The 26,581-nt window shown below is 50.3% G+C and overlaps 1 protein-coding gene across 6 annotated transcripts in view; it reads left to right on the forward strand.

Annotated features, from left to right (window-relative positions):
* pcdh7b (protocadherin 7b) overlaps nt 1-26,581 on the forward strand; it is a 112,283-nt gene that overhangs the window by 35,775 nt on the left and 49,927 nt on the right. For 3 of the 6 annotated variants that reach the window (XM_029256132.1, XM_029256136.1, XM_029256133.1), the window contains exon 3: nt 18,808-19,024. The exons of 1 other annotated variant lie outside the window; for it this stretch is intronic. In XM_029256132.1, the coding sequence (XP_029111965.1) occupies nt 18,808-19,024 (217 nt within the window). The remainder of the gene's footprint in view (nt 1-18,807; nt 19,025-26,581) is intronic. 2 more of the 6 variants (XM_029256134.1, XM_029256137.1) reach the window with 1 other exon arrangement.

A 26,581-nucleotide genomic window follows, 5' to 3' on the forward strand; every position in this document is an offset into this window, starting at 1 on the left:
CTCCGCCATCAGCATTCCCGGCACGCGCGCGCCTCCGGCGCATCCCTGTTCGGCCGACCGGGACAGGCTGTGTGAAATTAGGCCCAAAGTGTGTTTCTCCCCCATTAATCAGCGGGAGGCGGAGCTCCGTGTGACGAGCAGGAAGTGTGTGATGAGCGGAGAGCGGAGAGAGCAGAGGCTGCGCTCTTTCCTTTTCTTTATTATTTTCTTCAATGAGTACGGTACTGTGGGGGTTGGGGGGGGGGGGGGGCGGGGGGGTCAAGGGTGAGATGAGGTGATCTTGGGTTCCCCGTCAAGGGCAGTGCGGCGCGGACACGCAGCCAGGCCTCCGTCGAGCTCCGCCGATTAAATTGACCTCGCGACTCACCTCCGCGAAGCCCCCCACCCCCCACCACCCGGCATTCGGGATGGCGGCGAGACCCCCGGCGTCTCGTCGGGTGATGATGTCGCTCTGAGCCGAAAAATGAGGATCTGCCCCTTTTGTGTGAACATCCTGCGGTGATACCCACCTACACACTGTGATTCCCCCCCCCTCCACCCCCCTGTATTCGCCCCTCGGTCGTGATTCCAAATGGCGCCACCAGCAGTGAGGAGAGGATTTCACACCAAACTATTTGTCGTGTCCATGCTCTTTTCCACAGGTGTGTGTTCTCTGATGGCCGCACCCACCCCCCCCCCCCCCAACGCCTCAACCCGTCACCTCTCTACCCCCCCCGCACCTCAATTCATCATCATCATCTACCCCCACCGAGACCTCCACTTGTCACTCGTGCGCAACTCGGTCCGACAGCAGAATGCCGGTTCTGGCATCAGCACCTGGACCCGGTACTTTAGACGCAGAACCCCCACCCCCCCCGCCCACCCGCCACGACGTACCCTTAAATCTCGTTGAGCCGGAGAGATCGATTCGGACACGACGAGAGCGACCGCGCTCGGTCCCCGGCGCCGAAGGGCAGCGCCGATCAATTCGGCTGTCGAACCCACCGTCACGCGTTATTAACACAACTAACTACGTGCCCCTTTGCTTTGCTCGTCCTCCTTCTTGTTGTTTCTTTCGTATGCAAAACGCTCGGAAGATTTCTTTCTTCCTCTTGCCGACACGCAGCGATCAAAGCCGAGGCCCATCCTACACGACAGGGTGCCTGTAGGTCCGGCTGCCGAACGCGCGACGCTTCCAACAACGAGGCCTCTTTCCCCACCTACCGAAGCGACCGTCGGCGCCCCGGGTGGCGGTTCCGTTCCCGCCCTGAAAGCGCGTCGCCGAGCTGCAGGAGACGCCAGGGCGCGATCCGGCGTCTCCGGCGTTTCCTCCGCGACGCCCGTTCCGAGAAACGATTCGGAACTCGGTCGACATTTTATGGAGCTCGTCCGCGGCGGACGAAACCGCACCGTAGCACCGCAGTGGTGCGTAATAAACCCCACAGGCTCCGCCCGCTGCTTCCTGTTTATAGCGACCTGGTGTCCTAGTGCCGAGAAGTCGGGTACCGTGTCGAAATGGGTGGGTACCATCCCACCGGTGGCTGGAGAGAAATGTACCAAGCCGCACTGTTTGGGACAGAGCGTAGTATGGTGGTTAGAGCTGCTTCCTTTAGATCCAAAGGTCACAGGTTTGAATCCCACCTCCAGCTGTAGTACCCTTGAGCAAGGTACTTACCCTAAATTACTTTGGTGAAATTGCCCAGCTGTGTAAATGGGTGGGTTAATACCGTACTGCATGTGAGACGCTGCAGCGAGGAGTTTGCTGAACACACACTTACACACAAAGCACCGGAGCCGTGATTCTGCAAGCGATGGAAGTGTCAGCGCCGGATCCCGCCCCCACACTCCCTTAAGAGAACACAGTGAGAAATTCCCAGCGCAGGCGTGTCAAGGATGGGCTGGAAGGCCTTGCTCTGCGTGTGTGTGTGTGTGTGTGTGTGTGTGTGTGTGTGTGTGTGTGTGTGTGTGTGTGTGTGTGTGTGTGGCACACGGGGTAAAGCTCACCTCCTCCAGCAGGTAGAGGTGGCGCAACACAGGCTGACATGCGCTAACAGGAGGGGGTACAGGGTGGACCGATGAGCTTGGCATCAACCCGGGTGTAAGAGCATCACCCCCCCGCGGCCTTTCTGTACGCCCCTAGTTCAACGATTGGCCTTGGGATCCCTGGGGAGTTTGGGGGGTGGTTAGTTGTGGGTTGGAGCGCAATTGTTGTCCAGACAGTGTTTCTTTCCCCCAGGTACTGCTGCAGTCAGCATATTTAGCATTGCCAGTAATCTCTGGGAAGGGTGTGGTGTGGGCTGGGTGTGTATCTTCGTGCGTGTGTGTGCGCGCGCGCGGACACGCGAGCTGTGCCCGGGGCAGATGGGATCAGATTAGACCGGCTGACCACAGGCTGTCAAGGGCAATCAGACGACGAGACACAGATGTGATTCAGCACCAGTAACCTCATCCATAAAAGGGTTTATTCATTACAGAGCAGCTCGTCACTGGTCACCTGAAGAAACACACACACACACACACGGAGTCATTCGCCGATGTATGTGCGTGTGAGTTTGCGGTGCGTCTCTCTCTGAGCTCATGCTCGCTAAGCCCGTAGGAGGCGTGAGCCCACTGCGAGGTGGGAGGGGCCGCGGCGGCGCCGGACCCGCGCGGTTCCACGGGGGGCTTTCGGCAACGTGTGCGAGAAGAGGAATTTCGGGGTGTCGAATGAGCATTCGCGGCGCACCTCTGCCGCATCGCCGTCTCGCTTGCTTATTGTTGATGGACGGGCCTGTCTGCCTTCGTCCGAGTGATTCCTCACGTTTGGACTGGTGTGATGGACGAAGCCGATGTGTGTGTGTGTGTGTGTGTGTGTGTGTGTGTGCGTGCGGTACACTTTCTTCTTTACTCTTAGTCAGACTACTGCTGTCCAGGCCCTCTCAGTACAACCAGGTGCACTTTTGTGAGGGTTGCCTCTGAAGGACGGGCTCGGCGGATGGAAGATGAAGGTGATGAAGGAGCTGCTCTTGCCTGTACTTGTTTGTTGGAGATCCGTCAACACGAAGCTTCTTTTTAGACACTTTAATATATTTATGGCGGACCCTCAGACGGGGGGCCACGAGATGCGTTCAAAGAGTTGATGAGCATTGCGTCCAGGGTCAGCTGCTAGAATTGCTACTTTTGGACCCAAAGGTTGCAAGTTCGAATCCGGCATCCAGTGGAAGGACCCTCAACGGAGAACAGCAGTTCATCACACCAACGGGAGAGATTCGTCTACAGACACATGACTTTTGAGTACAGTTCATTTGTGTTATACCACGGTATAAACCGCTATTTATTATAGCTGTTCCTCCATAAATAAATAAATAATTTTATACAGATAACATTGTACATATTTATGGAACACATAGATGATCAGGAGAGAAGTGAGTCTGAAAGAGATGTGTTTTGAGACCCTGCTTGAACATTGAAAGGGATTCAGCAGTTCTGAGGGACAGAAGGAGCTGATTGCACCACATTGGAGCAAGAGCCAAAAACCTGTTTACTTTGGACTTTGAACCTTCTGCGTGTGTGTGTTTCCACCAGGCAGGCAGAGGTGGGGGGAGCGTAGCGGTGCGGCTCGGGTGTATCGAGCGATCGGGTCCCTGTCGATATCGGATGTCGGGGGCAGATCTGTTGACGGTCTTTTTGACCGTTGATAAGATGAAAAGACGCATCACACCGCAGTCCTTGCACTCGGGGGCAGGAGTCGTAACCGCACGTTGTTTCGATAAGTGCGGAGCTGCAGGGCAAAATTGCGAAATCTGCGAGCGCATGTAGGACTGCGAGAGCTGCGTGCTGCTGCGCATAAACACATCTGTTCAGCATCTGCAGAGCGGTGCAGGAACGTCGCGGGGCGGGGCGGGGCGGGGCGGGGCGGGGGGGCACGGCTCCGCGCCGCACTGTCGACCCAGCGGGCGCCGAGCGCGATGGAGGTACGGTACCCGTTCCCTTCATTAATGTAAATTCCCATGTGGGGAAAGGGAGCGGCGGCGGTTAATCAAAGGTCTTTAGAGCAAATTAAACGGTGCTAATCCAGCTCCTCTGTCAAAAGCCACTCGAAACACACAGAGAGCTGCGAGAAACACACACATCCGACATCCTGCCGGAGTGTCATTGTGTTCCGCGCTCACATCGATGACACAAGCGGTCTTCGGCAAACCTGGGACTTGTGAGTAAATACAGTAAAACAACATAAAGAGAACCGCGTGAGGCAGAATGAAGGTTTCTTATGTTTCTCCGAAGAACCTTACAATTATTTTCCCGTTTCCATGGGTTTTCTTTATTTATTTATTTATTTTTCCGAACTAATGACCTTTCGGTGCCGAGGGAGTAGCTATAATCATTACGTTATCAGCAGCCCCTGCTTTACTAGCATCTCAACAGTGTCCTTATATGGCCTTTTTTATATGGGACATTAAAATAAAATAAAACAAAATGATGCAATGCAGAATGTTGCTTTTGTATGTATTCCTGTGTCACCGTATGAGCACCGTTGCTCTTTATTGTTTGTTCACGTGAAAGGAAAAGCTCTCGGATTTTGCCTTGGTCAGCAAAACCTTTGTTTGTTTATTTCTTAAATTAATTAGCTGTTGAAACTTTTATCTAACACATTTATTCATTGCCTTGACGTGTTTACCTATTATTTAAAAAATGGATTGATTGACTGATTGAATGATTGATTGAGTGACTAACTGATTGCACAATTTATTGATTGACTGACTGATTTACCCATTTAGATGGGCATCATTTGATGACTGATTGATTGATTGATTAACTGATTGAATGACTGATTAAATTTTATTAATCCCAGCGAGGAACTCTTCACCATTGCAGTGACGAAAGACAGGTCGGTAGTTAAATCGATAAGTTAATAATGACGAGAAGATGAGCGAAGCTCAGGTGCTGCAGGGGGTGATGGGACAAACGGGAGCTCAGTGGTCACTAAGAGGCCGCTGACCGGCTGGTAGAAATGGCCACCCGTAGCTCCTCGGACCGCCTCCGCTTGCCGAAAGCTCCTCTGTTTTACCGTGGTGCCGCCCAGAGGGCGCGAGTCCTCGTCCGCGATGGACCGGTCTTTGAACTTTCTGAGTCACCCGTAAATGTGATTGGCTGTAATGAGCCGAGTCATCTTGACCGCACGGATTCCAGGTGAGAACTTTGCTCAAGGCTCAAACAGCAGGACTGGAGATGGGATTCAAACATCAACGGACGGCACGTGAGAACGGTACCGCGGTGCAGCCAAATACCAGACAGCGCAGCATTTCATCACCATCTTATTTATTAGCTGCAGAAGGTTGTTTTTGTTTCTTACGATTCACAGTAAATACCTTGAGCAAGGGATTGACAGCACTGGCAGGGAGTGGGACTGGAACTGGCAACCTGCACCGCCTGCTGTCCCACAAAGAACGTTGCGCTGAAACACGCAACGCCTTGAGTCATTTTCGAATATTAATCTCAGGGGCGTCGCCACGCTGCCTGCTTTAAAAAATAAAAAGCAGAATTTAGGCCTCAGTGGACCTGGAAATTATTGCATACTTCTGCATAATAATAATAATAATAATAATAATAATAATAATAATAGGGGGGTGCGGTGGCGCAGTGGGTTGGACCACAGTCCTGCTGTCCGGTGGGTCTGGGGTTCAAGTCCTGCTTGGGGTGCCTTGCGACGGACTGGCGTCCCGTCCTGGGTGTGTTCCCTCCCCCTCTGGCCTTACGCCCCTGTGTTCCCGGGTAGGCTCCGGTTCCCTGTGACCCCGTATGGGACAAGCGGTTCTGAAAATGTGTGTGTGTGTAATAATAATAATAATACTGATGTTTTCATACTGTGTTTGGGCTCTGGATTTTACTGTGAAGACGGTCGCTATACTTTAATTTTCTCTCCAAAACTGGGGCACAGCCGATGTGTCGCCTTGATTACGAGCAGCAAATGAGCAATTTCACCGCACCGTCCGCACTGCGCGAGGGGTTAAATTAGTGCGCCGAGCGAAGGCGGTTCTTCGCGCGGGCCGTCGGTTTTGCACAAACCCCGGCTCATTTATATGCGCTTGGACCGAAAGCCCCTTTTGCATAAGAGACAAAATGCAGGACAACTGCTCTTTTTACGCTCTGCGCAAATCCCTGGGAGTGGGCGACGTTAAATGAGGTAAAATACGGGACGGGATGCGGGCGCAGGGCGCCGCTCGGCCGAGGAAGACGAGCCCGCGGCTTCTACGAGCGCGTTCAGGCGTCCCGGAACGGCTGCCCTCTCGACTTGCGTTTCAGGGAACGCTGGAAAGGCTCCCGGTTCTACATCTGCGAGACGGTGCAGCGGAGACGCGCTGTAGGAAAGCTGTCCCTCGCGCCCCTTTGGCACGCCGGACGGCGCAGCGGCACGGCTCGGTCCGTCGGTCTGTTCGCGACCTGCGGAGCGACCGGGACCCTGGATGCGGTTGCGATGAGGCCTCACTTGGCCACGCTTTTAAGGAATGGCCTCAAAGGCCGTTCTTTTTTCTGGTTCAGCTGGAGACGAACTTGGAGCAGGAGCTGAGAGTTTAGAGCGAGTGACACCAAACGCTCCTGCATTTACACTTACCGTTACTTTTATTCGTTTTGCAGACACACACACACACACTGTCTGAACCGCTTGTCCCATGTGGGGTTGCGGGGAGCCAAACCCTAACCTGGCAGCACAGGGTATGAGGCTGGAGGGGGGGCAGGGACACCCAGGACGGGACGCCAGTCCGTCGCAAGGCAACCCAAGCAGGACTCGTATCCCAGACCCACCGGAGAGCAGGACCCGGTCTAACCCACTGCGCCACCGCACCCCCACTCATTATTCAACAATTTCTAATCACAAAATTATTTAACTTCAGCATTGACACGTTGACCATGCACATCGGGGTCGATCGGGGAGAAGGGAGGCCGAGTGAGTTTTAACATCCTTCTTGAATGTTCAGAGGGATTCAGCAGTTCTGAGAGGCAGAGGGAGGTCGTTCCACCATATTGGAGCCCGAACTGAAAACCATTGTGTTTTGATGTTGGACCTCTTGGATGTCGGACCACCAGGTGGTCAGAGGTGGAGGAGCCTATCAGTCCGGTTGGAGTGTAGTGAGTGACCAGGTCTTGTAGATACCAGGAATCTCCTCCCCATAAAAACATTTTTTTTTGTCAGTCAAGTGCTCATCAGCCTGGGGAAGAAGAGTGTGATATATCAGAAATGTAAGAGGCCCTGAGCCTTTAGCCCATGGGAGTTGACCCGTGCTCAGTGTGGTAAGAACAGCGTTCTTTACCATATTAAGGTTCGCCATCTTCACGCAAACTTCTTGCACATGGTGGTCGTCTTGTGTAACCAGGTACACGCTCCTAAAAGGTGGTGAATCTGCTTTCTGAGCCACGAACAGCGCACCCAGCACACATCAGCCACATTGCGAACTGGTGCGGTATTACCTTGTTTACCGTCAGTTGTCCCGTTACGTGCGTGGACGCAGCGCCGCCCAGAACATGCGGTCCTGCACCCATCGAGATCACCCAAGATGCCCCGGTTTCATCGACTCGACCGCATGCTGGATACGTGCCACTGCGTAAACAACATCAGCAACAGCAATAACAGCAAGGGTCATTGTGCATCTAATTTACCTTGTTTACTGCAGTCCAGTCAGGGCTTGTTGCCTCTTTATTCGGGTGACCCGGAGCTCAGCTCCGTGAGCGACGGTCTGCGTGGGACAATAGTGGACAATAGCTGACACTTCAGTGGCCCGTTGAGCCGTCGGTTCGAGGTAGCGCACAGTGGGAAACACGATCCTCGATGGGTGCGGGCTGAACCCCCCCCCCCCCCCCCACCCCATCTACCGCTCTTTTACTCCCCGTCTCCCAGATGGCAGTAAGGTGATAGTCTGGGTGACAGGTAGGGATTAATGAGAGCACTAGGTCAAGCGCAGGTGTGCAGTAATGAAGCCGTTACCTTTGTTTCACCTGCCATTTGGAAGATTAAAAAATATGCTTTATGTCATCTATCTATCTGAGTCTTCGTCATTCTGATGACTTTATGTCAAAGGACTGACATGTACATGTGACCACAGTAATGTTCAAACAATACACTGTTTTAATTTCACTTGTAATCTTTCAAGTGGTTTTCCATATAAAGATGCTTTAAGGACTATATGTATGTATATAGTCATATATATGATATATATTTTGCCCTTTGGTTCCACACAGGCTGGTGTGGCAGAGCCTCTCTTGCAGGTGTTTGTTTCTAATTTGCACCACCGGTGTCCACAATCTGCCAGCGGTAATTGGATGTGAGACGCCGTGAGCGCTGGGGGTGGGGTAGAGTGGGGTTGGGGGGGGGGGGTCGCGGTGTCCCCGCACTGCTGGAAAGCGTGAGAACCCGGCTGCTCGGTGGGGATGAACGCAGTGCGAATGGGGGGGGGAGGGCTCTGCACCCTGGGTGGTCTGCTGGCTGCGCTCGGACCCCTTTGAGAGGATGCGATGCGCTCCCTGAGAGGCCCCTTGACTTTTTTTTTTTTTTTTTTCCTCCCCAACATGAGGATTAGCCCCCCTATCTCCATCGCGCCGCACACTTATCTGCCCTTGAAAGCTGCTCTTTTGATGGGCTTTCGCTGTGAAAGGCGTTATCCGCCGCGCCATCTTCCCAGAAAAGGAACTCAACGGCCACTGGAATTTTCATTTTAAACTGACAAGATTGAACAGATTGAGTAAGATATATGTGTGATTTGTCAGTCCGCCGCAGCGCAGCAGCCAGGTGTTGGTGGGGGGCGGGGTGGGGGGCGTGTGTCCCCAAAACACAGCGAAAACCCACCGAGTTGCACTGTAGTTTTTACTAAGCGGCTACTTGTAACGGCTGCTCTGCACCTTCTCATCGTCAGGCTTCATTTGAGAATTCGCAGGAAAGCAGGGCCGCCGGTTTAAAGAGGCCGTTTTGCCGCCGTCTCCTTTCAAACGAGATGAATTTTCGTTACGTTGGCAGTTCGCCGGAGGGTTTTGCAGAAGCTCAAAGGGATCCGAGGGCACAAGCCAAACATACAAATATTTCTATATTCATTTATTCTCTCGCTTTAGCGACTGCTTCTGCTTGCCTTTATGTCGGCAATATTTTTCTTTGTTTTAAAGCCACAATTAAATTATTAATTTATTTATTTGCATTTAAAAACAATTAGCACTATGCAGAACATTAATAAGCTCCTTTACAGACGTAGGACTAATGAGATGGGGCTTTACATTGAACGCACTAAAACAGGGTATAATAGTGTAGTGCGTGGCGCAGCTTGTCGCCGATGCCAGGAAGGGGCACGGAGGTCAGAGCGGCCCGACCGGTGCAGCGCCGTCACCGCGACCCACACACACGCGGCAGGGAATCCTCTTCTGGTGACTGGCGCTAATTAGGAATAACTTCTCTTAATTGCTCAGTCTCCTAATGGTCCTCGGGTCATCTTCTGAAATTAATTCTGCCAAAATGAACACGTCCGAGCGCCGGCTTCGTTCTCTTCATTCGTTTTACCTCGACGTGATGGTTTGTTGCCCGTTAATCATTTAGGAAACATAATTAAATAAGTGCAGCGAGACTCCCGAAACACGATTCGTGCAGATGCACGCTTTTTTACTGCGCAGCTTGCCTGTCCTTCCCGCGTGCGACGCACCCTGGCGCCGTTATTTTGCGGCTGCTGGCCTTTGTTTTTTCCACTCAAACGCAGCGCCCAGTTAAACGACGGGGTCCCAGGATTAGTGCCCCCTGGTGGCACCGTGCCTCGGAGCGTCGGATCGGCGAATCCAAAGCGGTAACCGGCGGGGAAGACGGAGCTGTTAAGCACACGTGTATTTCGGCGCGCTCGCACACCTGGCGCCAACTCGCGCCGACACGCGTGTGTACGCAGAGGCGACAGGCAAGCGGACACCTGGTTCGCACACCTAGACGGAAGGACCAAAACACCAAGCACACAGACACACGGGGGGGGACACACGTTTCCCAAGCAGAAAAAGAGAAAACCTCACACCCAAGGAGGGTGGCAAATTAATAAACCACAAAAACAAAGCTGACCAGGAAGATTAAAAAAAAAGAAAAAATAAAGACACGCACGCACAGAGAGAGAGGCCTCGCAAACAGTAAACAAGTTGTTCTTTTTGGCTTGGTGCCCTGAGCCAGTACCGGTATCCGTCCTTCTGGAGTGATGCATTATCCCCTGCATGGGAGGCATCCGGTGAAACGCACAATAAAAATAATAATAATAAAAAAAGAAAAAAACCACAGCTGACAGCCCTCAAAACACTCCTGTCCAAATTACAGCTAAAAAGCAGCTCTTGCTCTCTTACACCACATACGCTCCACAGCTCTGATGTTTACTGTGAATTTGCCAGTCCTCCTGCAACGCGTGTAGGTCACAGTGACCCACACTGACCGAAAGAAAAAATGAGAAAGGGACAGATCCTTAAATTTGTCAGAGTTCAAGTAAAGAGCGGTGTAGTATGACACGCTGGACTGTGTTTCAAAAGGGTTTTGCCGAGTTTGCGGGTAATTATTACAGTAAATGTAAAAAAAAAAAGAGAGAAACGGTAAAGCGTCACTGAACTGCACCAAAAATTACTGAAGTTTTTTTCTTTTTTTATGACCAAGCTGCATGCTGTTGTAATTAATCTGTTGACCTTTACTAATGTGAGTCCACGCGCTTTAAATGAGCTGTAATCCAACATTTTTTTGTGCCGTTCAGACCTGATCTTTTCTCGAGCCTGAGATTTGAAGTCAGAACATGCCGGAAAAATGCATCTGGTTCAGGGTTGCGGCGTAATTTGGTCCAGACCTTGCAATCCGTCCAGAGCTTCCTGCTTGCGTTCCGATGAGAGCGCGGGGAAGGGGCGTTTCGGGCGGACGGGATACGAACCGGGCAGCGCGGAGGAGGCGACGGAAGACGGCTCTCGCGCCGCGCCACCGATGCGGCTGCAGCGCGGAGGGCAGCCGTCACGTACGTGGCCAACGTATGCGCCAAAACAAGCGATGTCACACCCAAAAGGGATTACATAATTATCCTGTTACTTACAAAGGCCTGCTGCACGGCATTAGGCGGCGGGCTTTTGAGATCGCTTTAATATATAAACATGTTGACAAATAAATAATTAAATAAAGACGGAAGATTCCAGAAAGGCCACTTTGAACCAGTCGCTAATCTTCTGCCACTCAAAATGAAACCCCAGACACTTCTGGCTCTGGATCTGGAGCAGGTCATAGGTTGACGAGGCTTTGAAGACGAAACACATCCCCTCCGGACTGGAGGATCTTTTGTTGCCCCACGCCTTAATCCGCCACTTGAAGAGCAATTAAAAGTTTAGTCGGGACTTTAGCTGCAAAAGCCCAAAATGCGAACCTTGGCTGTCGGCCCTCCGTTTAGCGCAGCATGCTAATAAGAGTTTATTTGCAGGCCGGTGAGGCTTAGCCGAACTGTTCGATTATGGTTTCGAGACACTGGACTGCATCCCCAACTCCACGTTTGGGGAGCCATGTTCCCACCGCCTTCCGGAACACTCTACTGAGAGGAGGACTCCTTCGCAACCCTACCGTAGGGTTTAGCGGATCGGCCGCACCTTTGGCCATCCAAGCCAACGTGCAAAACCCACTCGGCAAGCAGTGCACTTTCTTCGTTCGTTTGTGCACGAAACGGAGGGTAAGTAAAGGGTCAACAGACTGCCCAGGGGAAACATTCGTGGAATTGATAAAGAGTTCAAGGGCATGCTATTGATCGCTCCCGCCAGTGAGATCATAAAACAGGCTCCCTATTTGGAAGGGAGACGAAAAAAACAAAACAAACAAAAAAAAAAAAAACAAAAAAGAAAAACTAGAAACATATTAAAAGTGGGCCGGCCGGCGAAATGGGGAAAGTGTCAGCACATATTAACTGGTGCTCATTTCAAGCGAATGCACTCGTCTGTGGGCGGCTGGGAGAGCGGCTGCGATAACCACCAAGAGAAACACGAAAAAGGGAAACGAAAACAACGGGCCACTGTAGCTGCCCGCTGTCACTTTTATCGTTCCCAGCGCTTCCGCCGCGTTTTTCAAGGCGTGCCGATGGAAGGATTAGATAAGGGCTGAAAGGGAGAAAAGAAAATAAGAAGATGGAGGGGTGCTGTAATCCAGCACCTGCGAGATGCAAAGCATCGCATGCGGCACGGGTTCAACATAAGGATTTCCTGGGACGGGTCACTTGATACAAGTCTTAGTTTACCTGAATAGTGTCTTGACGTTGACCGAGAAAAAAACAGAAATATTGGAAGAGGGATTCCAAAGCCGGTGCCCTGAACGTGACACCGGCCTCTTTAAACTTCCACCTTTTTTTTCCCGTTTCCCGTTGTTTGACTTTGGGCCTCCATGACTCTTCAAGAGTAGAACCACAGAGACCTCTCATAGCTGCAGAAATTCCGCCAAAGGGAGATGATTAGTGTTACGATAAAAAGTTTGTGCCTGTGTGTGTGTGTGTGTGTGTGTGGTTGAGGATGAACAATAACCTCCCACTCGAGTTCCTGGAATCTGGATCCAGGTTTCCAGTGGCCTTGAGACTCAAACCTTGCCAGATCCTCTTTCCTTTCACGGATCCCAGAGGCTCCCGGAGAAGCGTCGTGGTGGATGTTGGCCACCCCACCGGTGCTCCTCACAACCGAGAGCCTGGAGGTGGTCTGGCCAAGGGACACGAGGCGTACTGACATTCTTCTGCGTCTACTCTTGGCCCATTTGACCCTTTTCTGCAGAAATGGGCGCAACCTACAGCTGGTTGCTGTTCGTTCGACGAGAGTTAGTTCCGCACACGGCTCCACGGAACAGCGGAATCGTAACATATATCAGCAGCATCACGGCATCCATTTGGCCCCCCGACAGCATTCTGGCGTCGTCCCTCTTTGCTCTGTGGGGATTTCAGAGGCTAATTTGCACCAGAAGAGCCTCACAATGGAGCGATTGTGAACGCCGCACCTGAGGAGCTTCACCCCGGGGTCCCGAGCAAAGTACGTCCATCTGCTTTGCGTTAAAAGGCAGGAAACAAATGGGGAGTGCAGACATGAATAGAGTCCCGGTTTGCCTCGCGTGGGTATGGCGTCTCCCAAAAATAACATTCCGTTTTGAATCCGTTACGCCGGTCGTACACGGCGCGTAATTATTTAATCAGGAAAAGTGTTACTTCCAGAAATGCCTTTGGAAGTATCAGGAAAATAATGTCAACACGATTGGTTCTAATTATTTTTCAGTTTTCTCTAACAGCATGTGTCTTTTGTGTAAGAAAATGTTCAGTCTGCGAGGCAGGGGGGTGGGGGGTATGAATTAGGAATGAATCATTCTTAAAGAAGCCAGGAGGTGCAAAGGTCAAACACATTGCATGGCCTCTAGGGATGACTGGAAGACGGACTGCAGAGAAAAGTGCAAAGCATCACCTCTGTCATCCTCAAACAGCAGCACGCGTTAAAATAAATAAATAAAGAGGGAAACACAATACAGTAAAATATCAGCAGGGCTCAGGCTGTGCTCTGTGACAGCGAGTGTGTGACCGATGCGGTTCTGCCACACGACCTTCTGCATGGATCCATTTGGCAAACTGGTGCTCTACATGAGTCCATGTGGGACACGCGACTGTGTCCTTTCCAGTAGAGACAAACATTTATCTTTTATGATTTTGCAGGGAGGTGCAGAGCAAGGATCTTGCAGCTGTTGTTGTTATTATTATTATTATTATTATTATTATTATTATCATCATGTGGGAGTATTTTCCCATAAAACATCATTGGATGTACAATGTCTAGACTTTCAGTTCTTGAGCCATCAATCAGTTTCCATGATTCAATGGACCATTTCAACTTGCGTCTTTCTCAAGTCCAATAATCTGTCTAAAATCCAAATAAATTCTGTCTGATTCATGTCCTACAAGCACACAGATTTGATTGCCTTCCATACTTCCGAGGTCGACCGTGATTCTGTGGAGTGGAAAAAAAAGAGATTGGATTGATATTTAAAACATTTTTTAAAACAACAAAAAAACAAAAAAAACAGGACCCCTCCAGAATTCATTCTAATTATGCAACGCATGTCTGACTAGCCGCGTGAAATTTCAATGAATATTTATTTCAGTTTGACTGTCGAACGCTGATTGCGGTGACACGCGGTTGAGATTTATCAACGAGAGCGCTGCTTTCGTTGGATCAAGGAGAAATAAAGCAATAAGGCGGGTTGAGGGGGGTTCTGTGTGCTCTTTCTCATCGTCTTTGGCTGTACGGCCCTACGAAAGATGTGAAGAGCTTCTCTTGCTGAAGCTCCGAGCCTCAGCGAGCCTGCAAGCCGTAATTGTTCCACGATGACAAAGTAACAGCGATGGTTTTACACCGGTACTTGCCCCTCGGCCTCCCTGCCCCCAGTCGGAGCTCCGCCATCGCAAAGCAGCGATTGAGATGTCTGGAGCCCATCAGTTCAAACGGAATGGGTGTCAGCAGAGGGTCAAATTAAGGGTGTCGTCTATAGTAATAAACTGTAATAGCGCCGCTGTCGAGGCGACGTGAAGGAGGCCGAGACGCGGAGTCGCCGTGTGTCCGCATCTGCCTGGCACGACCAGAGCGGACATCCTAGCACCGATTTCTTACACAATTTACATATTACTAACACAGAGTTGGGACGTGGTTCTTTGTGGGTGATCTCCTCCACCATTCACCATCCAGATACCTTCTCCAGAAACACACTTGTGTCCAGCGCTGTATCTCTCTTTATTAGTAATACGGCACGAGTGCTGAAACCGGAGGCGTGCTCTTTCTTAATACAAAAATAAATTCTTCCTTTCTTTCACTTTTACCTTAGAAGAAAACGCATTCACGACGGTTACTCTGCGAGACAGCCTTTGCGTTAATGAGAACTTGGCCGTTATTGTGCGGCAGTCACCGGAGCGGCCCGATGGTGGCCGTGCGCCTTCCGTCCTGTTTTCAGATTCACTTGCGTTCCTCTGTCCGTCCTACTGACGCACAGCGTTTTTTCACTAAAACATTCCATCAGCAAGATGCCACAAGTTACCAGCTGTCAGATTGATAGCACCGTTCTTACACATTGTCCTATTTCTCCGCAATGTTTCATTGGCCCGGACAGCCTTCTGCTTCTCCAACGTGCATCTGCTGGAGCGGCTGGACTGTGTTCTGCGGGGGTGGATCATGGGAGCTGTCTGTTAGTGCACTGCAGCCTCATGTCCTTCCGTGCTTGGCTCTCCAGCAGCCCGTAGAGATGATCTCTGACGCCTTCCTGACCGCACCGGAATCTCTAGTCGCTCCGAGTGTTCACTGTGCATTTGTGTCCTTAGGTGTCCATATATATTTCATTCCTTGTCCACTATCAAGGAATATATGTCCAGCATCCAGGGAAGGTGTAATTACAAGTTCTCAATTTTTCAAACAACGTCCGTGGCATTCGTCCAGTACGTCAGGCTGAATGTAGTACATGATCTTTCGGGGCTGGTAATTTAGGGCCTATGAGTTCAGACTGGCTTTGAGTCTAATAATAAATATGAGCCTCATACCGTTGGGTTGCATACCACTTTCATGAGTGGAACAGTTTGTTTTTATTCTGCTACAAAGTCAGGAAATGCTTTTTTTTTTTCCACCCCTATCTATACAATCTGTGATTACCAGGTGAACAGGAAATGGATTTTTTTCTTTGCTGTGCGGGTTTAAAACGAATGGAGCTTTGCTATGGGGACGGCCTGTTGGGCTGTAGCTTATCGCTGTGTCAGTGGCAAGGAGCGACTTGACATTGAAATACACCTCTGGACCAGATATCAGTCCATCACCAGGGAGCGTAATGACTCCCATCCATCTCGCTGAGAATGTGTGTGAAGCCACGACGCGATGGGGACAGCATATTTCAATTTCTGCCCAGCCTAGAAGCTGGTGTGGATGAGGTCGTGCACATAGCCAACAGCAAATGACATTTCAGGTTATTACCAGCCAGCAAATGTATTTGTATTCAAGAACCAGTCAGACTTAAATGTACACTGCTTGCTACCCTGTTTCATACAGTTGGGTCAATGCTGTATAGCCTCAAACAAAAAAAAGGCAAGGTGCAAAATTTCAGCAAAAGCTTCCTGGTTGAAGTGATTCGATAAACGATGTGCGTTTGTGTGTTAGGCACGTGCAAAGGCGACGGTAGAATGCAGTGCGATGGAGGGTTATTCTTACATGGAAGTATCTAGGTGCAGTGAACGTTAAGGCGCGCGGTGTGGGGATCCAGCTGTGCTCCTGTGTAATTTATGTACACTTTCATTACATCCATCCTGCGAGACTCTTTTTTCAAACACTCCAGCACATCCTGAACGCAAGCCCGCCGACTCTGCTCTCGCTGCGTGCGCCTCTTTCCTTTCGCAACTGTGAAATAGTCTTGGCTGGACGCCTATTCCGTGTCTTTTTCTTTGGAGGGCTGTTAAGACATCTGTTGAGTTCCAACTTGCTGTATCAGGGAGGTAAACAGGTAAATGAATAACTGAAGTGTTTGTGTGCTTCTAAAACTCATGGTTGTTCACGCACGAATAACCCGAGAACACGTAGCAGGAATGGAGTACGAGGAGGACTTTGGAGAAAGAAGGTTCCGGATTTATTTGCTGTACAGAAGGTTAGCTTAGTGTGTTACGTCTTCTGTAACACAGTCAACTCCCGAATTATTGGCACCCTCCATGAAAATGAGCAAAAGTTAAAATATAAAATGAACACATGCAGTGGGTAATAACTGGGGCCTGAATGAATGGAGAAGCCATTCCCTTTCTCTCTCACACACACACACACACACACACACACACTCACACACACTGTCTGAACCGCTTGTCCCGTACAGGGTCGCGGGGAGCCGGAGCCTAACCCGGCAACACAGGGTGTAAGGCTGAAGGGGGAGGGGACACACCCAGAACGGGACTCCAGTCCACCGCAAGGCACTCTAAGTGGGACTCGAACCCCAGACCCACCAGAGAGCAAGACCAGATCCAACCCACTGCACCACCGCGCCCCCACCATTCCCTTTCATTTAAGACAATATTTTTTCAAACATAAACAGTGTTCTTGAATAGTACAAGAATAGTTTTTCCCCACAAAACACCGGTTTCAAAATTAATAGCACCCCCACGGTTAATATTTGGTGAAGCCACCTCTGGAGAGAAAACAGCTTTAAGTCTCCTCGTTTAATGTCGGACAAGGTTGAAGAATGCTTGTCCAGGGCTCTCGGACTGCTCTTCCTTGCAGAACATTTCAAGTTCCTTTATATTCTTCGGTCCATACTTGCGCAACGCCTTTTTTAGTTCAAACCCCAGGTTTTAAACAGGGTTCCAATCCTGAGTCTGAGATGGTCGTTGCAAAGCATTAATTTTGTGTTCAAGTGACCCTTTCTGCGTTAATTTAGATGCATGTCTGGGGCCGTTATCTTTGCGAGAGGCTCATCTACAGCCAAGACTTGACCTCTTGGCAGAGGCAACCAGGTTTTAAGACTATGACGGTCCCCGATGTACGATGGGGTTACACTCCAATAAACCCATTGTAAGTTGAAAATGCATTTAATGCACCTAACCTACCGAACATCATCGCTTCCTATCCTTTAAGATGGTCGAGATGGTCAATTGCGAAAGTCCAAGTTGACGTGCGATGGCCATTACGGGCTTTCTGCCGTCATGCTGGGCCGTTATCTTGAGTTGCTCCTCAAGAGTAATTCTCCTCTTCTTCTTCTCACCGGTTGCAGGAGACACAGATGGGCGTTTCGTAGACATGATAGATGCACAAAACACAATGTGGATACAGGGGGTATCCAAAAAAACACTGACAACACAGAAGCGTATCGGTTGATACTTACACTAGAGACCATGTGGCAGACTGGGAGATGTGGATCGCTGCCGCTGCCCAGCATCACGAGAGAGTATCTACACACTCTGAAACAACGTGTTCCAAGCAGGATCGCGGCAAGCCGGAGCCTACCTGGCAGCACAGGGTGCAAGGACACACCCTGTTAGTCTGTCGCTAGGCACCCTAAACAAGGCTTAAACCCCCAACCCGCCACGCAGCAGGCACAGGCCAAACCGGCTGCGCCACCGCACCCTCCATGAGAGAGTATTGTACCGCATATCACTTGCCCAGGAAAAATCAAAATTCGAAATTAGAAGTAGGGTTTCTGCTGAATGCATATCGCTGTCGCACCATCGTAAAGTCGAAAAATCGTAAGTCGGGGACCGTCTGTAGTTTGAAAAAGGTTGTACCCGACATGTTCGCATTACTGTTCATCTTTGAACAATGCAATTCCAAAGAGCTGAAACACAGCTGATGCCTTAGAAACAGACGTAATATAATGTATCCAGAGTTCATAAATGTCAGAATGGTTTCATCCATAACCTTCCACAAAGGACACTTCTAAGCCATACAAACATCTGCACTGGCTGGCACGCCTTACGCTGTAATTCAGTTGTGTAGAGATGAGTTTTACTTTGCTCTTTCAGCGTCTGTAATAGTGTAGTCATCGCAATAGGACTCCTGGGATCTTTCGGTGCAATTTCCCAACATATAAACCAAAAACAAAATTGGGTTGTCAAGCATTCTAGCTGACGACATCAGCTTTAAAACACGAATATCTTCCTACAGAACACTTCTCTCCTGCTACCATTTTTGGTCGACTGCAGATATGGCCGAGGGTGCTGTTTTTTTTTTTTTTTTTGTTTGTTTTTCTTTTTTTTTTTATTATTACAACCATTATTTTTCTATTCTTTCCATCTTGCCTTAGCTCTAGCCAAGCAACGTCTTGGGCTCAGGTGGGAATGGTGACCCCCGGAATCTCTTCTCTTGTAGCCGTTCCGCCGGGTGACCTTCTCTGTGGTGAGCCAGCCCCAGGACCCCCACCAGGGATCCCTGCAGAGTTGCTACGACAGTGGCCTGGAGGAGTCTGAGACGCCCAGCAGCAAGAGCTCGTCCGGCCCCCGGCTGGGCGCCCTGCCCCTGCCCGAGGACAACTACGAGAGGACCACTCCGGATGGCAGTGTCGGTGAGGCAGAGCATATGGAAAATGGTAGGGGCAAACAGAGACACACAGACAGAGAAATGCACACACACTTATACACACAGAGAAACACACACACAAAGGTTACACTGCTCACTGTGCACCAAGAGACAGGCTACGCTGCTTCTTTCGAAGACACGGCTGCCCCCGTGTTTGTCTCGCGGAAACGAACCTGTCCATTGGCGGGTCCTTCTGCCGCACGGCTTCGCCGAAACCGCCGCGACGTTTAGTGCCGAAGATAAGCGATACGATCCGAAACGATACGCTCCCCTTACTCTCTGACACGTGCCACCCGAACAGGTCGCATGACTATGTGAAGACATAAACAGTGACACATGATTTTGATAAAGAGGTTTGATAAGGTTTTCCCCTCCTGGTAGCAAAAGTCCTGGCTCATCTGCTCTAAAAATTCAGTCCACTGTGTAGCTCATTCTAGGCAAGTGAGAGTCGACGATATTTAATAATAATCACAGTGTCGGGAGGAAGACGATCCTTGACCGGAGCGTAGTTCAACTGTCTACCTGTGCGGACGTCGTAAATACTGGCAAACGAAACCCATAGCTGGTGTATTAATCACGGTGCTGCATGTCTTCATCCATTTACCTTGTGGCGTGGTAATAATGTCAGATATATTTTATGAACATCATATCTTGGCAACAAACCTTTCAAACGGTGCATTTTCAAACATCCATCTCGCTGTTTAGATGTGGTACAAACACGGTAACAGTAATGTGCAGTGTAGGTAAGATCCTCACCCATCCCACGCTGGTTTTTTGCAGAAGATACTGCGAACGTTAGGGTGTTACCAGGGTTTTGCTTTTCAGAAGCTATTGGCTCCCAACCTGGGCGCACTGGGTTGCTCACACACACCTCCTATGAAGGTACTCCAAATTTCTTGTGCCACTTAGCGGACCTTTTCAGAGGGGGAGACAGGGAGAAAAGACAGATAGTGGCATGTGTGACCAAAAAGCTGTAAATGTTCCCCGAGGTCCGGAAAGTGGTCCACGCACATGGAAGATGGGCGTTCAGCTCCTGCTCACATAAATTAGATTTTAACCTCGCTGCTTTGGAAATGTGGCCGTTTAAGCGCAGATGAAATTTCTGGGAATTAAATTGCTTTGCCCACTCAGCGCACGCTTGGCAAACTCCTCTGGGTATTCGCCGCCTTGCGCTTCGAGAACACTTAAGCATTCGCGAACAAAATTAGCCCCCATTAAGGTCGTTTCATTTTTGTCTGTGGAGGAGGCCGCTGAAATGAAGAATGCATTCCAAACGGGGCGATATTATGGAAAAAAAAATGTTGACCCGTTAGTTAACAGAACACCTCTGGCGTCCCGAAAGTACGCGTGACGCTGGACGGCAGAGGGCATCTTTTCGAATTTCTCACCGACAGCCTTCCTTACGTTCAGACTGCAGATGTGATCTCGGTCCCCGTCCTTATTATGCCACATGGATCCAATCGCGCAGACCCTCGGGGTGTTTGTTTGCTTTTGTTGTGCGAAGATCTGTCCAAGGTTATTTGTCTCCTTGCGTACAAGGTGTTCTCGAACTGGGCTGCTTTGGTCACGCTGCATTACCACACTGGAACTTTGGCTGAATTACAATAAAGTAAAAAAAAAAAAAAAAAAAAAAAATCACCTCTGCAAAGAATGTGTAACACTGGATATGTTAGTGCGTGTGTGTGCGTGTGTGTGTGTTGCAGACATTCGCTGAGATATTGTATTTATCTGAGTTTTTACCTTTTCTATTCCAAATTATTCTCTGCTACTTCACTTTACACTCTGTGGCTATTGCTCGCCTTCAAAGTACGACCCCTAAAGCATCGCTGGGGTGTCTTCCTCATTATTTTTTAGCGATTAACTTTTTTAGCAGTTCAACTGCAGCTGCTCCTGTAATGTAATGTAAATGTTTATATGTATCTTAAAAAAAAAAAAAAAAAAACACTAGGAAGGTGATCAGGAATCGTCAATATTCTAATAAAGTTTTATGGAGCTACTCATGCGATGAGCATCGGTTCATATGGTGGGAAGAAACAAACTAACTCACTTAAGAATCACACGTCTGTATCTAAGTGTCACTTTCTCCGAATGTAATGAACACTTTGTATTTCCTACGAGATGTTCGTTGCTTTGGAGAAAAGTGTCTGATAAATGAAGAAATGTAAATGTGAACCGTACAAGTACGTGTACAGACACGCTCCTCTCCTCGCCGGATGAGCCGCAGCGTTCGGTGGATTTGTTTCAGGCCAACAGCCCAAGAGCACAGTGAGGTCGTTCATATGCGGTATGAATTGCTGTCACATGCGATACTTTGCACATCGATGACTGGGCTGTCGGTGGTTTGGACTTGTCTAGGCTTCGTTGCTGTCTCTGAAGTCAAGGTCTCCGTGTCCCGGGGAGCCTTTGCAGGAGGGCTGGACGTTCGCTTCGGGAGTGGTGTCGGCGATGCTCGGATGGCGGCGAGCACGTTACAGCGGGGACGCCGGGATGGGTTTGGAGTCACCGGGAACTCGGAGCGAAGCCGAGGAGAAGAGCCAAAAGCGCCGGGTGCTCGGTGCGCGCTTCAGGTTAAGGGCCGATTATCGTGCCGCCCGAGCGCCTCTTTACGCTCTCGCCGCCTTCCGGTTCCGCAGACGAGCCGTTGTGCGGCACGTAGCGGGCCTCTCCAGTCGAGAGCGCCGCGATGAAAAACTCGTGCCCCAAGTTGCTAATTGTCATTCAGACCTCGTTCATGTGCTCGGTTGGCTTTTAATTGGCTGTGGCATTGAGTCCATGGATCTGCAGCGGAGAGAATTTCGAGCAATGTTAGGAGCCATTCATAGCACCTAATTAGTTGCTAAAATGTTTTTTAAAATTCAGACGGGAAAGGTAAATAAGCAGCCTGGTTCTTCCTCTCCTTCCGTGGTGTTTGTGCTCTTTGCGTGTTTGCCGGGGTCCTTTTCTTAATCTTTCGCTCCAAAATAGACGTGCTGTTGTTCGCCATTCGTTAAGCTTTTTCGCTGAGGAGAACGTCTCGTTTTCGACTCTTAACCGGTGGAAACATTCCCGAAGCGTGTCACTTCGCGTGCGGTTTTTACGTGTTCGGAAGAGGAAGTAATATTCCGTAACGCATTCCGAGTAAAGTGAATTGCTTTGCAATTTGTCTTTTGTGAGACTCTAATGGAAGGGAGCAGAAAAATTGCGAGCGCCAGACGCTCCAGAGTGAATTTGGGTAACTACCGGGGGAAGACCGATCATTTCCCACGCCCCGATTTTTGCACAAAGCCTCTCGGCAGGTGTCTACCGATGAAGCGCCGCTGTAAATTTCACTGTGTTATTGTCCTGCGGAACAGTAAAGTAACCTGTGGATAAGGGAGCTGGTGCGAGAAGGAGAAGGGCGCCCTGGGACTCGTAAACCATTTATATTCATAAACGACTGTTTTTCCTTCTTCCGACTTGTACCCTGGCAGAGCGCACTCCAAACTAGAGTCTCACTCACCACGCTTAATAAACTAAGAGCTGCCCACAGGTCTAGACTGCAAAACCGAAGCACGGGCATCAGGTTCCAACGCGACACTTTCTCTGCAGATATTTGCACAGTCAGCCGCGCCCTCCCGTTAAACAGCATGGGGTGGAAAACGTTTCCCCTTTAGTGGGGAAAAATTCAAAGTGAGCTACCTGAGCGGTCCGGGGTAGTCGCTCCAGACGCGTTTGACAGCGTCGGGTTTTAATTACCAGTTTAATGCTCAGCAGAGCGCAAAACGGGAGACAAACTGCTTTTTGGCGTCTCGCTGGAGCACTTTCGGCGTTGTCTGGTTCTCCTAAAAAGCGCAAGGACAAGGAAAGGAGGCTCCTCTCCGGTACGGCCATCTCCCCCCGCCTTTCCGCGGCCACCGTTTGGGCCGTGTTTACGGATCCGGCAATGCGCGGAGGCACCGCACGCAACCCCGACGCATTGATAACCTCCTGTCAATTAAAATGAAACGTAGGGGGGTGTTAAAGGGAAGAATAACACCAGTTGGCAGATGTGTGAAATGCGCTTCCTTCCAAAGGCATCATTAGCCAGTTGTAATTGTCATTTTTATCCGCGTGAAAGATGTGTAGAATTCAGAGCGCGTGGTAATCTTAGTTCGTCGCACGGAGCCGCCGTACTCCTGCGATTCAACGAGGCAGCTGGGATTAAGGTCAGACACGGCGTAACCCCCGCTGACCGTTCAATCAAGGGAGGCTCTCTCCGACCCCTGCGCTGGCAGAGCGGTTCCTGAACTGGCCCCAGGTCAGGTCCCAGTGGGTGTCTTTTCCCCCAGTGACTCTGTTTTTGAGACCGTAAAGGCAGCGTGGAACCCCGAGGATCTTTCCAGATCTAAACACTTAAACGTGGAAACCCAGAGGTTTGAGTCCCTGCCACCACATACGTGCATGTGTGACTTCCGAGAACTTCGACTCGTGTCGCACGGACTGGACCGTGGACGTTTTTCCGGTTGTTGTTCCGGGAACAATTTTGAGATTCCGAGCGCCCGGAAGCGTCCGCGTCAAAGTCGGACACGTCGCCACATGGCGGGTCGCCCCACCCCGCCCCGCCGCGATTCGGAGGGGAGATCCCACTCAGGCTCGGTCGTTGTCGGTCGATATTCGCCGAATCAATGCGCGGGCACTGCTTCCGTGGCCAATTTCCCATACGCTGCTTTGCGCATCTGGTCATCTGAGGAGAATCGGGTCCACCTTTCCTGCACCCGTGGCACTCACTCCCACGCACACACACAAACACACAAGCGCGTGCTTCAAGGTCACCATCCAAGGACTGTTCGTCAATAGGCGCAGTCCACTGACCGCTTTCCTTGGTGTTTCTTGTACAGGGAAAACTATTGACTTTTTTCTTTCGGAAATGCGTATTATTATTATTGTTATTATTATTTCTTTATTTGTGTAAACTTCTCCTGATATCAGCCCTCAAAATGGACCGATACTAATAATGTTCATTCTGGATTTTCTCGTCTAGACAATATATGGAACGAGAAATCTGGAGATTAACGCTGGAAGCCTTCACCGAAAACCCCAGCTTATCGTTTCTAAAACTGAAGAGTCTCCCTGTGGCCCGACAGTGCGCTGACACTGAGCTCTTTGTCATCACAATGAGTCAGGAACATGGAATTTTTACCTCGCTTTCTGTCCGGAGACCTACGCCATATATAGGCATGTATGTTTTCGCAGAAGAGTTCATGGACGGTTAAGGAGAGGGTGTCGCGGAGGTTGGGATTAGAAGACCATATGCAACTGCACAGACACGGCTCGGTACGAGAGCGACTCGCGATGGTTGTAAATACTTAGCGGTAGAGTGCGGCGGGGTGTTACTCAAGGATCCTGGAGACAGCGCGGTGGGGGCCGAGGTGCGAATGGGTGCAGGAGGTGATTGAGCAGCAAAGCGAGTGACCATCTTACCATCTAATTTGCTGCGTCACGCTCATCGGTAGTGCCAGGTTACCGTGTTTCGTCGCTTAAACAGACCGATGTCTTTTTTTGTGTTTGTTTGGTTGTTTGTTTGGTTGCTCGGTGCTTGTGTTTTCGCTCTCTCCCTCCCTTCTTCCCAAAACAAGCCTAATGGAACTCTCCGGCATTGCAGGTCGTCCCCCCGCAGCGATCGCTGTGTTGCCGCCGTTCTCTTTTGTAGCTATGACTGCTATTCAGGCCTGTTATTAGTGCCTCCCATTTAAAAACGCTGTTAATTACACAAGCGGGATCAGAAGAGCAGATGGTAATACAGGCTTGTTTAATTAAACACATTCATATTTGAAGTGCTCGGTATTTACTGCACATTCTGCAGTCTCCCTTTCGCTTTTTGCAACTTTTCAGCCATTTTTCAAAATTTATTTATTTCACGTCCTTGCAACATACTTGAGAAAGTGAGACGGGGCTTTTGTGAACGGTGCCACTTGGTGTCACCGCAGCCGACCGGACGGATGGCGTTTGCCGAGTGCATTCCGGTCCATCCACGCTGCCGATTGGCTTGATTGCACGTTATTGCACATCGATGTTGACAGGCCTCACGTCTCTTACGTCTCCCTCGGTTTCGCACGATGGAGCGAACGTTGGCCTCGTCCGTTTTCAAAATGAAATTTCAACAATTCGCGTTCAGTCAATAGGCCGCTGCGGGGTGCTTTTTAGTACCGCTAACATAGTTTCCTTTGACAGATGATCTTCGGCTTGTCTCTCATTGGAGAATCAAGTGTGTCAGATGTGCTGGCCTGATTCAGTGTTCAGTGAGTTCTCGTGGACCTGCTGCCGTTGCTCGTTCGGGGCCCAAGGGCAAAGGCGCTCATTAAAAACTTGCATACCTCAGTCCCCCCGGCGCCCTACAGCCCTCCGCCGGAGCGGCGCGCACATTGTGAGGTGCCACGGATCCGTTCCTCCGCAAGCCTAATGATCTGCACATGCCTAGATCTGGATGCCACGGTTTAGAAAAAAACAACCCCACTGGACATAAGCCCATCTACCCCCCTTCCCGCACACCATCAGATCCTCCGTTTTGAAGATGTAGGTCTTCTGAGGTAAAGCCGCCCATCCACCAAATGTGGGAAGGGTTTCGAACATGATTGATTACACCCCTGATAAGCCAGACAGCTATTAAAATTACCTTGAGGCGTCATAATGATGGTGTGTGATGAGTGAGCGGGGTGGGGATGACTGGAAGGAATTTTCTTTAAAATATCGGCCAAAATCCAGGCATCGAAACAGAAGCCAGACAAGCCTACCTTTGATGTTTTTGGCCGCTTTCGAGAAATGTGGAGCAGGGGAAAAAAACGTGTAATAAATCGGGATGTTTGCTCAGGAGAGACCAAGCTTGCGATGACCCTCTGACATCTTTGTGGAAGATGTCCCGCTCCCAAGACTGTAGACTGAGACACGAAGGGCTGTTCCGTCATAATTTCCCTGGAATCTCTCGCCGCTTGGGTAATGGACTCCATTGGAAGGATTAGCCGGATGGTGAGATGCCCGTCAGGGACCGTTTGTTTATTTATTTCCCTGCCTAGTCTTCCATGAAAATGATGCGCAGACGCCTGGAGGTAGGCTAACCGTCCCGAGCTTCAACTGCGCTCGTCACGCGTCCCGGATGGGATGTGCCATATGCGTCCGCAATGACGTGTTCAGCGCAACGGATTTCGAGGTTCAGTCGGTTCGCTCCCGCCGCCATCGCGAGCCGTTTCACTTGCGCCGCGGTGAGAGGTGGTCCACCTGGGGTAGGTGTCACAGACCAAGGTAAGGTCACTGCAAGGATGGTGTCCCTGTGGTCTACCAGGAGGGCCTGGTGGCGGGGGGGTGCCACGTGCTGCTATCCACCAGCGACGGACTCCATGCTCGCAGTACGCTGCAACCGAAAGGGGGAGGTGGTTACAGCGAGATCCTTTTTTGACCATCCTAGACGCCACCGTGTGTCAGATGCGCTTGAGCCGCTCAGCGCCAGACCACATTTAAATTCTGCCGCACCTTCTATTTACTATTTGTCTCCCATCACCCTCCCCGCCTCTCTCGGGGTCTGTCTCGGACACACACAAAGGCACGGGTGAGCTCAACGTGCTGCTGCCGCAGATCA

This window comes from Scleropages formosus, chromosome 11 (genome assembly GCF_900964775.1).
Source record: "Scleropages formosus chromosome 11, fSclFor1.1, whole genome shotgun sequence".
Lineage (NCBI taxonomy): Eukaryota > Metazoa > Chordata > Actinopteri > Osteoglossiformes > Osteoglossidae > Scleropages > Scleropages formosus.